We start from the raw sequence: 12,342 nt of genomic DNA on the forward strand, positions 1-12,342 counted from the left end.
ATAGCATGAAAAAGAATTAAAGAGCATAACATGTATTTAAGACAAATCAAATTACTTGATATCTAAATCTTCAAATCAAAAGACAATTTATCTTCTTCTGCACTAATGAGGAAGTATTACTTACACAACCAGTGTGGCTGATCCAATTGAGACACACTCAGTTAAAATTTCAATGTAATTATGACATCTTACAATAAATTACAATATATATATTTTCATATCAGCTTAAATACATTAAATTACAAAGACATTAAATTACATAATTAATAAATAAACAGATAAGACTTCAAGGGTGAATAAATCCTCACTTCTACACAATCACACTCAATGGCAGATACTAGGTACTTTTTTTTCATTCCACGGCTTATTAGAAATTAATTTCCTGTGTACTTCTTTGTCAATTATACATTTCAATTACATTATCAATACTTATAGTGCGACTGAATTCAGTAGGTAAATTACATTTCACTACATAATGCCTCATGTCACATAATTTAACAGAGAAACATAATTCATCAGTGTGAGATTCTACAGCAGCTTATCTCCCAAACTGTAGATGGTAACCCAACTGTGCTCCGTTTTTTATACCACGGCCACAGAAAACACCTCTAATTGTCTGGCAGTCCTATCCAAAATTGTACACCAAGACAACTCAAACACTTCCAGCCAGCAGTTGTATTTCTATTGCTCTAAATCTGTGCGCAAGCAACTGGAGGTGTGGACGGGTTGGCTCAGTTGGTAGAGAAGGCGCACATTTACACAGAGGTTAATGCCTCGGCGTAGAGGTACAGCGTTCAAGTCTGCACTGTTATGATTTCCTGCATGTCTTACCCATCTTTCTCATCTAGTTGTCCTGTCTATTAAAGGTGGAAAAGCCCCCAAAACAACTGGAGGTAACCATAGCAACCTCACTTTTGCTTTGAGTTACGCTACAGAACTCTAATTGGTCAAACAGACCTAATGATGGGGTAATGCTTACTGACAACAAACTTGGATGAAATGTTTCGACACAACTTCTTTGCCTGTGACAAGCGGTCATGGTATAAGTGTGATGATATACTCAGGTGTCCCTACATTGCAAATCTGTGTAAAAGCAGCTGTCACTGATTTTTTTATTTAGGTACTAGCTGACGCAGCCTAATCTGACCAAGCCTCTATAAGTGTGAGGAGAAAAAAGACTAAACTTGAAATCCAGGTTATGAGCCATGAGGCATAAAGCCAGTATCAAGCAACTTCCATTGACTTTAAAGAGTACATGCTTTCCTGCTTTGCGCTCCTTTATAAAAAAAAACAGTCACTGCATGTTATTTAGTCCACTTAAGTGAAAATGAATCAGTGCTGTCACAATAAAGTCGGCTGACTGGAACGGTCGTGCAGTGGAAGGGACGTACAGCCATCCCAGTGGTAGTTACTAGAACAGAACTGTACAGGTGAACAGTCCCGGGTGTGTGTGTTTGTTTGTCAGTGCAGTCGTCACTCTCCCCAGCTATGCTCTCTCAGAAGCCCTTTATATGGCAATAGGCCTCCAAGCTGGAGAAGAGGATGTACAGGAACCAGAGTCCACAGAGAAACAGTGAAGTGAGGACTCTGGGGATCCGCGGGCCACCCAGTTCTCCGCCTATGGATGGCCTCCGGCGTATCATTAGCACTCCCATCGCGATGAAGGCAAAAATGGTGAAGAGTGTGACGGAGAAGGCCAGCGAGCCGGGGTCAACACGGAACACCTTACCTTTGACTTGCCAATAGACAGCAGCCACGGACCAGGCCACCCCAATGCCTAAAAACACATTAACCGCATTGCTTCCTGTCACATTTCCCACACATGCATCCGCATACTGGTCCTGAGTGGCAGCCACTTTACTGGCAAAGGTATCTGGAAAAAAGTAAAAAGAAAAAATATAGTCAGTAGTTCAATAGTTTAATCCTACACAAAATCCTTTCAGTACTTATAACCCTAAAACTACTTGATTACATGCACTGACTTAAAACGCTAAAATTACAGGGTAATGCCTCCCAGTTAGAGGTTTATTGCATATTGACAAACTTGAGACTCACTAGTAGGATCACTTACCAGGTAATGAAGTCCCCAGTGCTACAAAGACCACCGCAGTGACAGTGTCTCTCAGGCCGATAGTGCAGCCAAAATGGGAAGCTAGGTCTCCAACAATGGCTGTTAAGAAACCAATGACAGAGATTGACACCATGAAGCACGCCCAGCCATTCCAGTACTCTGTGGGTGGGACGCAAGCAAACAGAATCTTCCAGAAAATGCACGTTATGTGCATAAAGTAGTCGAAGCAGTTTGGCATTCGCTGCTCCTGTCCCTCCTCCTCATCTCCATTACCTGTTTGAAGGAGACACAGTAAAGATAAATCAAAGCACACCCTCCAAGTCTCGCATTGCCAACTCTGTCTCCACAGCGCTGTGGAGTAAGGTCTGGTTACACCACGCATACATTCTAGGATAGAAGAAACAAATCACAATCGTCTCTGGCGGGGCTAAACTCCGGACGCAGCAACGCTAAAAAGTCTCAGGAGGTAACTTTTGTGAGTTTGAGAACGGCGATCCACAGAGAGTGGAAGGTGAGGGACATTGGGTGCAATGTCGGCAATTATTCTGGAAATGTACTTCCATTGATCTAGACTAACAACCACCTAACACCTTCCTTTAAAGAAACAGTCCAACATTTTGGATGCAGCCAAGACAAAATCTTTTAAAGTGACCTTTGTGGATCTAAAATGAAGACAGATTCAGCAGCTGCACGGCCTATTTCTTGCATACAATGTTTTTAGAAACATGTTTCGGTGAACTATTTAGGTAAATCACGAGACTCGCATTCTGAACAAGCCGCCATGACAGTCTGGCTATGAATTTTCTGAAAATCCAGACCCACGTGACGTGTTTGTCTAATCAGCTGCCGTCGGCTTGCGGCCTCGCTTCGGTGTGTTCTGAGGGACTTTTTTGGCCAACTCGGGGAGGCGGTCCTTTTCTGCCAACGGCCGGCCGTCGGGTTGGTGTATCAGGGCCTTAACCAAACATGAAAATGAATGACGGTATTTCCCAAAATGTTGAACTTTTATTTTAAGTTGGCAAAGCAAAATCTTCTGTGAATGTCAAGCTAACGTAGGTGGCTGCAATCTGGGAGAAATAGCCATCTCTGTTCATTGTTGGTAACATCAGTCATAGTGTGAAAATGAGTTGGTCTGGCGGTTCAGTTCAACATTTACAAACTGATGTGGATGAACCACTTGTCATCCATGGCCAGTTAACAAACCAGAAGAAGCAAACCCTTTAACTTCACATCTGAAATTGAGCAAAGTTAAAACATGAATAAAAAGGAAGAAAAAAATAAATCAATATAATACACCAAAAAAAACCTATATATAATGTAATATAGCCACTGACCTGCACTGACTGTGATGGCTTCAATGAACTGCTCTCTCCACGAGTGAGTGCCGAGCACTACAGCCAGATTTGTGTGTTTCAGGAGTTTGTCCACTGTGTTCTGTTTAAACACATTAAATGAGTCAGTACTAAGGCAGAGGTAGTAGACACTGGACAGATGGGTTTACATGTCTGTCCCTTCACCCTTTCTGGATTGTTTTTCTGAACATTTCAAAGGGTTTAATCCTGTCTTTATATTAGAAGAGAATTTTGTATGCGGGACTAGCGGCATGATGAAATGAAAAAGTTGGTCATGGTAAGCCTGTTTTATAGGCTGGTTGATGCAGACTGGGTCCAAAGCAAATGTGGCAAATACGAACATGACACATGTTAATAGTATAAACCACTGGCTTCAACTTTTCTGCTGCAGAACTTCAATTTACTTTAGAATTAACTGAACCAAAATGTCACACACAGCATACACAAATGAACACAAATCTCAAAGCTGAATGCATGCAAAGCATGAGACAAGTTGAAGATGGAGAAAGGGTAGATATCAATATATAATGTTTTTGTAATGAGTAGAGTATAATGAGATGAGAAAAATCTAATCAGTACCGTCACACACAGAGTGCTAGCAGAAAGTTTACCTGGTCTAGTACTCCATTGGGAGTCTGATGAGTAAGAGGGTGTGAGGTAGTTAATGAACTAAAACACAATTACCTAAATAACACATGTTTTGCAACAACACCAACCCCTGAGATGCTTATATTTGTGAAAGCTTTAAATTATCTATCTATCAGTCAGTCACACACCTTAAACTCACAGGACTCCTCTATGACGACTTCTAGCCTGCTGTGCTCTCCTAAAATGGGTTTCCCCATCTCAGCGATCCTCCTGGCTTGTTCCTCCTCAGGGGTGGGGTTTCCTGTTAGGGAGCATTTCATTATCATCTCTATGCATTTATATTTATTGCGTCATTCACAACACACACAAAACTAAACCTCGGCAAGCAAGGGTACAAGCCCAAACCTGACACATAAAGATGAAAAAAAAAAAACACTCCACACTGTCAAACATTTTTAAAGGCGCTGTGAGCACATTGAGAGGGAATCTTGCTTACCAGGTTTCATGTATATCCTGTTGAGACAGGATGTGTGTGGTCAAGAGGATATTTTTGGGCCCTAAATTGAGTATCTAACGACGCTTTTGTTCACACCTCAAACCCCAATCTTCACCCGGACTATGCCCATCTTTAACTCAGAGCATATGAATGACACAGCTAGCACTGCCTGTGAGTTTCTGTTTGAGAAAAATAGGCCCAGGCAAAAGAGGAGGGATTATTTAAAGACATACACCAGTAGGATAGCGGTTAAAGAGAGAAGGATCAAGTCCCCGCCCCCGGTGCTGACCGTCGGCCCTGACCATAGAAACTGTGTCCTGTCCCATCAGTGCAAGCAGCTGGCTGCATGGAGACACGCCTCTCCCTCTACGCTGGTCATTAGATCATTAGATCGTGTCATCAAAAACATAATTGTTGTGTAAAATGTATTCAGCCTTTTGACTTATTCGACCAGAAACTGAAAGTATTTTATTTGCTATTCTTGGACAAATAATTTTAGTTGCCGAACATTGGTGGATATCGAGTGGCGGTATATAAATATGCTGCACATTGCACCTTTAAAATCCACACTATCTTACCCTGGTTTAGCAGCAGTGCTGTGAAGAAAGACAGAAAAGTATTCAAAACAATATAACAATACTATTGTCAGGGCCTAATACATTAGAGTGGCTTGAGAGAATCTAAAAAAAGGCAACAGAAACAAAAAAAACTATATACTTTGTTGATGATATAAATGACTGTGCTCTACAAACTGTTTCTTTTGACCTCCACTAACAAACACATATCCAGTTCCTGCACCGTTCTGTTGACACACTGACAGGGAACAGGGAACTAAAGGATACTGAATGTTACAGTTGGCTGTGGCGCCTGTTCCACAGTGAAACAGAGACAGCAGTGAATGGCAGTATGTAATCTTCAGTTACTTGCTCTGACGCAGGTGCCCAGCATGAAGTCGTCTGTGTTGCTGCTGCTGTTGTTTTGATACTGGATACTTATTGCGTTATTGTTGCCATCTACTGAGTGTACTTTTTTTTGCTAGTATAAACGGACAATTCTTCTTTATACATCCCCTCATAGAGCTTACTTTTAGGGCTGCTCGATTATGGAAAACATCTTAATCACGATCATATTGGTCAATATTGAAATTGTGATTAACACAATTATTAACACTTTTTTCACATTTTTTCAATTTTAAATGAAAGTGGAACAGGTTAACAAATCAACAGTGAAAACACCTTGAACTGTGATAGTTCATACTTTTTCCATCGAACACGAGACAAAATGAGAGTTTACCTGCAAAACATAATGTAAAGTTTTTTGATTTGTTTTTGTGATTGTTGGAAGCTGGAGACGCACTAGCTCGCATAGCAATTCAAATTTGATTAATTTCACAGCACTAATTATTACCTCATAAGCATTCAAAACCACATGTCACTTAGACATTAATGGTGACATTTAAAATGCTTACACACTTACCTGAGATTCCTCTCTTCAGCCATTTGGGGTTCTCTAGCACAATGAAGAAGTCTTCCTGCTTCTCGTACTCCTCCACATTTATAATGCGCACCTGTAAGGTCTGACTGGGGATGGACAGACACACACACACACACACACACACACACACACACACACACACACACACACACACACACACACACACACACACACACAAAGAGTTTTATTTATAATAAAAAGCAATTACTGAATACACAATACCTCCACATCATAAACATTTGTTCTATCTAAATCACATCTCTAATTGAAGTAACCTAAATAATTAATCGCAAAGCCCCTTTAAATAATTCATGCTTAAACAGTGTGCTTTTGCTCCTCAGGGGGACAAAGAAATAGTGCTACACTAAACGACATGAAGCATAACAACAACACCACCCTGGTTAATCAATAGCGGTGTGGTTAAATCATGGAATATTTTGATTACATCTTGACAACTTGGAAGAAGAGTATACATGTAAAAATGGCATAATGGTTCCAGGAGGAAAAAGAAATATTGTAATAAGGCTACACACCCTTACACCTTTCCATTAACTATCATCTACAAATAGTTTAACCCTTTACTGTGAAGCATCTATTGATGGGCCATGTTACAGCAGAGTCCTTCACTAAATTAGTCCATGTGCAGACCCATTTTACATAATCTGAAAAGTTAATGGAAAGAGGATCTGTCAGTTTAAATGCGGTGTCTGGAGGTTCCCACACCTGATCGGGGTGTCAAGTCAAATGTTTAGGTGTCAAGTCGCCTCGTCATTCTGTCTAATAGGACTTTCCCCACCTGGTAATCTTTCAGTGAGGGTCAGACGCCTATTTCCTAAACACTAATGGGCCAAAGTAGCATAAATACATTTGTAATTGGTTTAAATAAATGCAGACAACCCAGAGTGTTTCTTCCACAATACCAGAATGTTTACTCGTGCAGCCAGACCGTAATCCATGGCTGGCATGGTGGGTCTGGCAATTCAAGACTACTATTGCACCAAATCCGGGGCTTAAAAAAAATTCTCCAGCAGATTTACTTCTTTCTAAACTGCAGTGACCAGCTGTTTTATGAAATTCATTAACCCTTTTGAAAAAAATTAAACTATGTATTTGTGGCCCATTTCTAAATATGTTTGTCTACAGTAGGAGCCAAATGGCTTGGGGTTGAGGGAAAATACAGAGAAGGGAAGTTTTGAGTAGAAGATTTGAGAGACTGACTAACATTGTTGGTTTTGGCCTTCATGGACTTTGTTGACAAAATATTGAACATCACCAGTCTTATCCTTAAAAACGATTTGTTTGAAGGTTCAAGGTGCAAAATGCCATGTTTTAATGTATAGTATGTTGAAGGAAAATGCAACCTCATTAGTTGCAATGTCTAGCACTGCCTCCTTCCTGGAAAAGAAAAGTTTGATATTCATTGGAAAATACACCCATTAGACTAGTCATTGTCTCTGGTTGCTGACTGGGCCTCACCTAGTCTTTTCATTGGTGAATTCCAGTTCCCCTCTGGCCTCCTCGTAGTCCACCCCGGCCTTTGCGCTGCCATCCTCAGTATGGTAGGGCACGGCGACGGTGCCCCTGGAGCCCGAGTTCCTCACCACTGTCACCGTCAGCGTGCCTGTGCTCTCACTCACCCGCAGCACACGCTGGCCAAAGGAGAAGATGCCAGCATGGTCATCGTCCAAGATAGTGACGGTGGCCACAAGTGGCTCCACAAGCCGACCCTTTGGTGGAGTTCCTGCCCCTTCATTTCCACCTTGTTCTAACCTCAGGTTCTGAAGACGCACAAAGAAGTGCTCGTCCTCCTCAAAGACGTCGTCATCCAGTATGCCCACCTGGAGAGCACAGAGTATTGTAAGGTCACTCTCCTCATGCAAGCATAAAGCCATAACAGTGTGAATGCAGACACACACTATAGAAACACACCGCACTGCGTCACACTCTGAAAGCCACGGCCACCAGAGGGGAAAACAACTCTCTGACTTGTATTGCGTGAAAGTTTCCTCCTCGTCTATTCCGTCTGATAGCAAACAACAGAAACATGCCTAAAAGCTGCTGTTACTAAAGTTACTATTCTGGGGTCCCATTGATACAAAACCCTGAAACATTAGTTTGAAAGACCGCTACTATTTAAGAGTTTGTATAGTATTCTGTGTATATATAGATACGCACGCGCGCGCTTACACACACACACACACACACACACACACACACACACACACACACACACACACACACACACACACACACACACACACACACACACACACACACACACACACACACACACACACACACACACACACACACACAGTCAGTCCACTTTTCCCCTTGCTCACCTTGATCTCTTTGTGGCTCTCTCCTGGCTTAAACACCAGGGTTCCCTTACTAAATTCATAGTCTGCCCCAGCATTGGCGGAGCCGTTTTCTGTACAGTAGTCCACATAGAAAGTGTTCTGGCCTGTGCCCCCCTCAAGGATCACCCCGAGGCTCAGAGAGCCGCAGTTTTCTGTGCACTGGTACTGGGCCCTTTCAAAACAAATGTACGAGCACGTGGCCTTGTCTGCATCCTGGTCTGCTGAGCGACGTGAGTGATCAGCAGCATGTTTCTTCAATATGTTGCCGGCTCCGATCAGCATGCGTGTCGCCTGGACACGGTAGAAGGCACGGCTCTTCTTCTGGTGGACCAGGGAGGAGTAGTTGGCCATCTCAATAAGCTGGTCCAAGTCCTTGTCTGGGTGTTTTTCCTTCAGGTCTTTCAGGATGCGGACCACCTATCCCAGAGAGAAAACTGGTTGAGAAATAACACACCATATTCATAAATATATACAACAAAAAGGTTCTGTAAAAAATGCTCTTGAAATGATTAATTGCTCCAGTGCCTTGACGTTTTAAGGTGTGACTACGCAAGCTGGGGTGCTGGACTACACAGTGTGGTCCTGCAGAGGGTGTGGTGGGATTCAGTGGCAGAATGAGAAGATATGGCTTAGTGACAAAAGTATTGGTCTTTCTTTGGACAAAACTTTTATGACGTGCAACTTGCAGACTAATGCAGGGATCTTTATAAAGAAAAACTTTGGATAGTCCTAATGCTCAGCCTCCTACTGATCAACCCTACTGCTGTTAAAGACTCCTGCTGTCTGCACTCCTGCCATTCAGACTCCTGCTGGGATTGAATCCTAATAGCTCCAGGAAACCTAATCGTTCTTCTCACATTATGTAGCTTAAACGTTAGAAAAACATGATCCACCACAGGTCCTGTTCCCCAGCTAGTAGCTTTCTTGCATTCCTTCTGCCTTTTTATTTTTTTAAATGCATTTTTATTGGATAGTGCAGATAGACAGGAAAATGGGTACAGAGAGAGGATGACACACAGAAATGCACGCTTTACTGGGGGAGAATTTCCTCTTTCATCTTTAAGAAAATACATGCGTAAATTTGAGTTAAAAAACAACAATGATATAATTTAAAAGCTCTAATTACAAAAGAGATGCCAAAGCTGACATTAACGATAAAATAAGCTATGACTTCACACCATTAAATGTTCACTCTTGCAATGTATGTCTACAGCAGCATTTCTCCCTAAGCCACATGTCTTACCTCATCGTTGTTCTGGTCTAGTTCATTGCCTGTTTGCACGGAGACTGTCACGCTGGAGGAGTTTCCAGGGCACGAACTGGCATCCGACAACTTTCCATCCATGATCACGTCAATGCCTTTGGCCTCAAGGTCACCTTCCATTTCAACCACAATGCCGTGCCTCTTGTCAGCACGGTAACGCTTGTGCATGTATTTGTAGAAGAGTAGGCGACGGTCAGCGATCCAAGCCAAGATCACACACACCGGGAAATAAAGCAGTGTCACTATGGCCTCCCACACCTGGCGATATAGGCAATATGAGGGTTACATTATGTATTCACTTGATTTGTTAGAAACACATTTAGATGCAGTCAGTGGAAACACACCTCTACAATCCCAGGTGAGATGACAGCCAGTATGAGGTAGAGCCAAATGTAGGCAAAAATACTCCAGAAAGCCGTTATAAAAAACACCCGCAGGTGTTTGATGTGGCGAGACTCATCGTTTGGGATCACCCACACACACAGACCAATTATCACAAACATATTGTAGGCTGCGCTGCCCACTATGGTGCTAGGGCCCAGCTCCCCTGCATTAAAGTTGTGCCCACACACCTGTCGACATTTAAGGGACAAAAAAGACAAATGTTACACACAAAAATCAAAGACCTTTCATAATGCTAACTGGAACAGAATTTAAGACCCAGGGTAATAACCACAATGAGACAAATCTATTAGTATTATTGAAGTATGTTTTGTTCACATTGGTGGTTGCCATGCCTTACAATTAACATCAAGTGCTGCCCAGAGTGTACCCTCATTTTTTGTTAATTTACGGGGTTCATTAATTAATTCATTAACGTATAAGTAAATGTATTCATGTAACATAAACAACTGAAAGTCATACTTTTTTTTGTCATTCTAAGCACTAGTGCAGTGCCCGTTTAGAGCACTTGCCTGTTCAAACCGGGCTGCTTGCTTGGTTCCTAGTACTTTATTTCCTGGTCTAATTTTATTTTGCGTGTAAATTCTCACTAACAACATGTGACACAAAATGCAGTTGTTAAACGCTTGGTTCACAGGATTGCTGGTTATACCTTCCCTGTTTCAGGCTTAAGGGAGACATTCCCTCAAGGGCAAATACTCTTTCGGGGGTAACACCCTTCCCGATGACGGTCTGGGAGCCTGAAACAGGAAAGGTGCAACAAGCAATACTGGGAACCAAGCGTTTTGTAACTGCATTTTGTGTCACATGTTTGTGAGAATTTACCCAATACAGTAGCGGGGAAAAAAAATACTTGGAACCAAGTAATCCGGCCAAACGGCCATTACACTGGTATGTTAGAAGGATGTGAAATGCCTTGTGTACCTCAATAACAGAGAGCAGGATCTCAGGCGCTGAGGAGCCCAGGGCCATGAGCGTGAGGTTGGACACAGTCTCATTCCAGACTCTTACTGTTGTTACTGTTGTTTCCCCGTTGGGTTTAGTGATGGTCACCTCTTTCTCCTGCAAGGACAGAAATTTGTGAAAATTTCAAAGATGTTGTTCCTTCTGAAACCATGGAAACAAGTTCCAGTTATTGCAATCAAGTTCAATTTTTAATTAAAGCATTTGATATCGACAACCTATCAGCGATATTCAAGAGAGCATGCAACATGTGGAAAATTAGGAACTTGTGGGTATATATATATGATACATGATTAATTATGTTTCAGTTGTGTCTCATTTTTTCCAAGTCTTGAACAGAGAGAAACAAAACTGAGTAAGAACTTTGACCAAAACTGTCTGCATTTGATCCTTATCATCCTTATAAATGTGAAGTTCAACAATACCTGAGAGGTGATGACTTCTATGGATGCCATGAAGCGATCTGCAATGATGGATATACCCATGAAGATGTACATGAGACATGAAAAGTAGACAAGAGCCCTCCCTGCCTGCTCCCCCAGCGGAGGGTTGAGTGGCATCCAGACCGGTAACAAGATACCGGGTCTACACACGACGACGCCCGGACATGTCCGCTTGCCAGACCCTGTAGAGTTAGCGAGGGACTGAGGCTGCTCAGAGGCAGATGTTCGCTCCACAACCTGGGGTCTAATTGAGGTGCAGGGCTGGGCCAGGAGGAGGAAGGAAAGGAGGAGGAGAAGTGGGGAAAGGTGAACTGGGGGGGCTCCCATGATATTCCTGAGTGAGATGGGGGCCTGCGGGTCACTGGGAGATGCGCTGGGTCAGAGGACGCTCCTGGGGGAACAGAGGAAGGCACATGGTTCTAAGAAAGAGATCCAATGGGGTGCAACAGACTTTCAGTACATGTTTGTTTACCTTGCTTTTGTCTAAAGAAAGAATCATTTAATTTTATACAGGGGTAAGATTTCTAAAAGAAAACAAAAGCCAAAATAAATCACCAAAATCTTTACAAAACAATTAGCTATTTGATCTGTTGTGATACTGGTTGCAAACTGTCTGTCTGTCTGTCTAACTCTAGGAAGACACAGAGCCCGCTGTACTTCCTGAGGAGACTGCGGTCTTTCAACATCTGCAGCAAACTACTGTGGATGTTTTACCAGTCTGTGGTCACCAGTGTCAGTTTCGCCGTGGCCGCCGCAATAGCAAAGTTACAACGGAAAGACTGAATACCTTTCCTTTCTCTGCTTTGCCTACCCAGAGAATATGGGCCACCCATGAGAGAGAGACATCATGGCTTTCAAACGATGCAAAGTGGTAGTTGGTCAAGGCAATACAAACAGCCTCCATCTTGC

The 12,342-nt window shown here is 42.5% G+C and overlaps 1 protein-coding gene and 1 long non-coding RNA gene across 6 annotated transcripts in view; one reads left to right on the forward strand and one right to left on the reverse strand.

Annotated features, from left to right (window-relative positions):
• Window positions 1–73: 73 nt before the first annotated feature.
• The window catches only part of slc8a2a (solute carrier family 8 member 2a), a 26,529-nt gene continuing 14,260 nt past the window's right edge, over window positions 74–12,342 (reverse strand). The window contains exons 2-14 of one of the 5 annotated variants that reach the window (XM_034890421.1): window positions 11,416–11,824; window positions 10,952–11,089; window positions 9,970–10,197; window positions 9,605–9,883; window positions 8,344–8,778; window positions 7,478–7,839; window positions 5,984–6,087; window positions 5,086–5,103; window positions 4,200–4,312; window positions 4,035–4,058; window positions 3,406–3,505; window positions 2,072–2,344; window positions 74–1,873 (exon numbers count right to left, since the gene is read on the reverse strand). In XM_034890421.1, the coding sequence (XP_034746312.1) occupies window positions 1,497–1,873; window positions 2,072–2,344; window positions 3,406–3,505; window positions 4,035–4,058; window positions 4,200–4,312; window positions 5,086–5,103; window positions 5,984–6,087; window positions 7,478–7,839; window positions 8,344–8,778; window positions 9,605–9,883; window positions 9,970–10,197; window positions 10,952–11,089; window positions 11,416–11,760 (2,796 nt within the window). In that variant the 5' untranslated portion in view covers window positions 11,761–11,824 and the 3' untranslated portion in view covers window positions 74–1,496. The remainder of the gene's footprint in view (window positions 1,874–2,071; window positions 2,345–3,405; window positions 3,506–4,034; window positions 4,059–4,199; window positions 4,313–5,085; window positions 5,104–5,983; window positions 6,088–7,477; window positions 7,840–8,343; window positions 8,779–9,604; window positions 9,884–9,969; window positions 10,198–10,951; window positions 11,090–11,415; window positions 11,825–12,342) is intronic. The other 4 variants (XM_034890419.1, XM_034890422.1, XM_034890423.1 and 1 more) reach the window with 4 other exon arrangements.
• Window positions 2,704–12,342, forward strand: part of LOC117955739 — a 15,132-nt gene continuing 5,493 nt past the window's right edge. Inside the window, exons 1-2 of the long non-coding RNA XR_004659120.1 lie at window positions 2,704–2,817; window positions 7,187–7,190. This is a non-coding gene — a long non-coding RNA (uncharacterized LOC117955739). The remainder of the gene's footprint in view (window positions 2,818–7,186; window positions 7,191–12,342) is intronic.

The sequence above is a fragment of the Etheostoma cragini genome, chromosome 13, assembly GCF_013103735.1.
Source record: "Etheostoma cragini isolate CJK2018 chromosome 13, CSU_Ecrag_1.0, whole genome shotgun sequence".
In the NCBI taxonomy this organism is placed as follows: Eukaryota; Metazoa; Chordata; class Actinopteri; order Perciformes; family Percidae; genus Etheostoma; species Etheostoma cragini.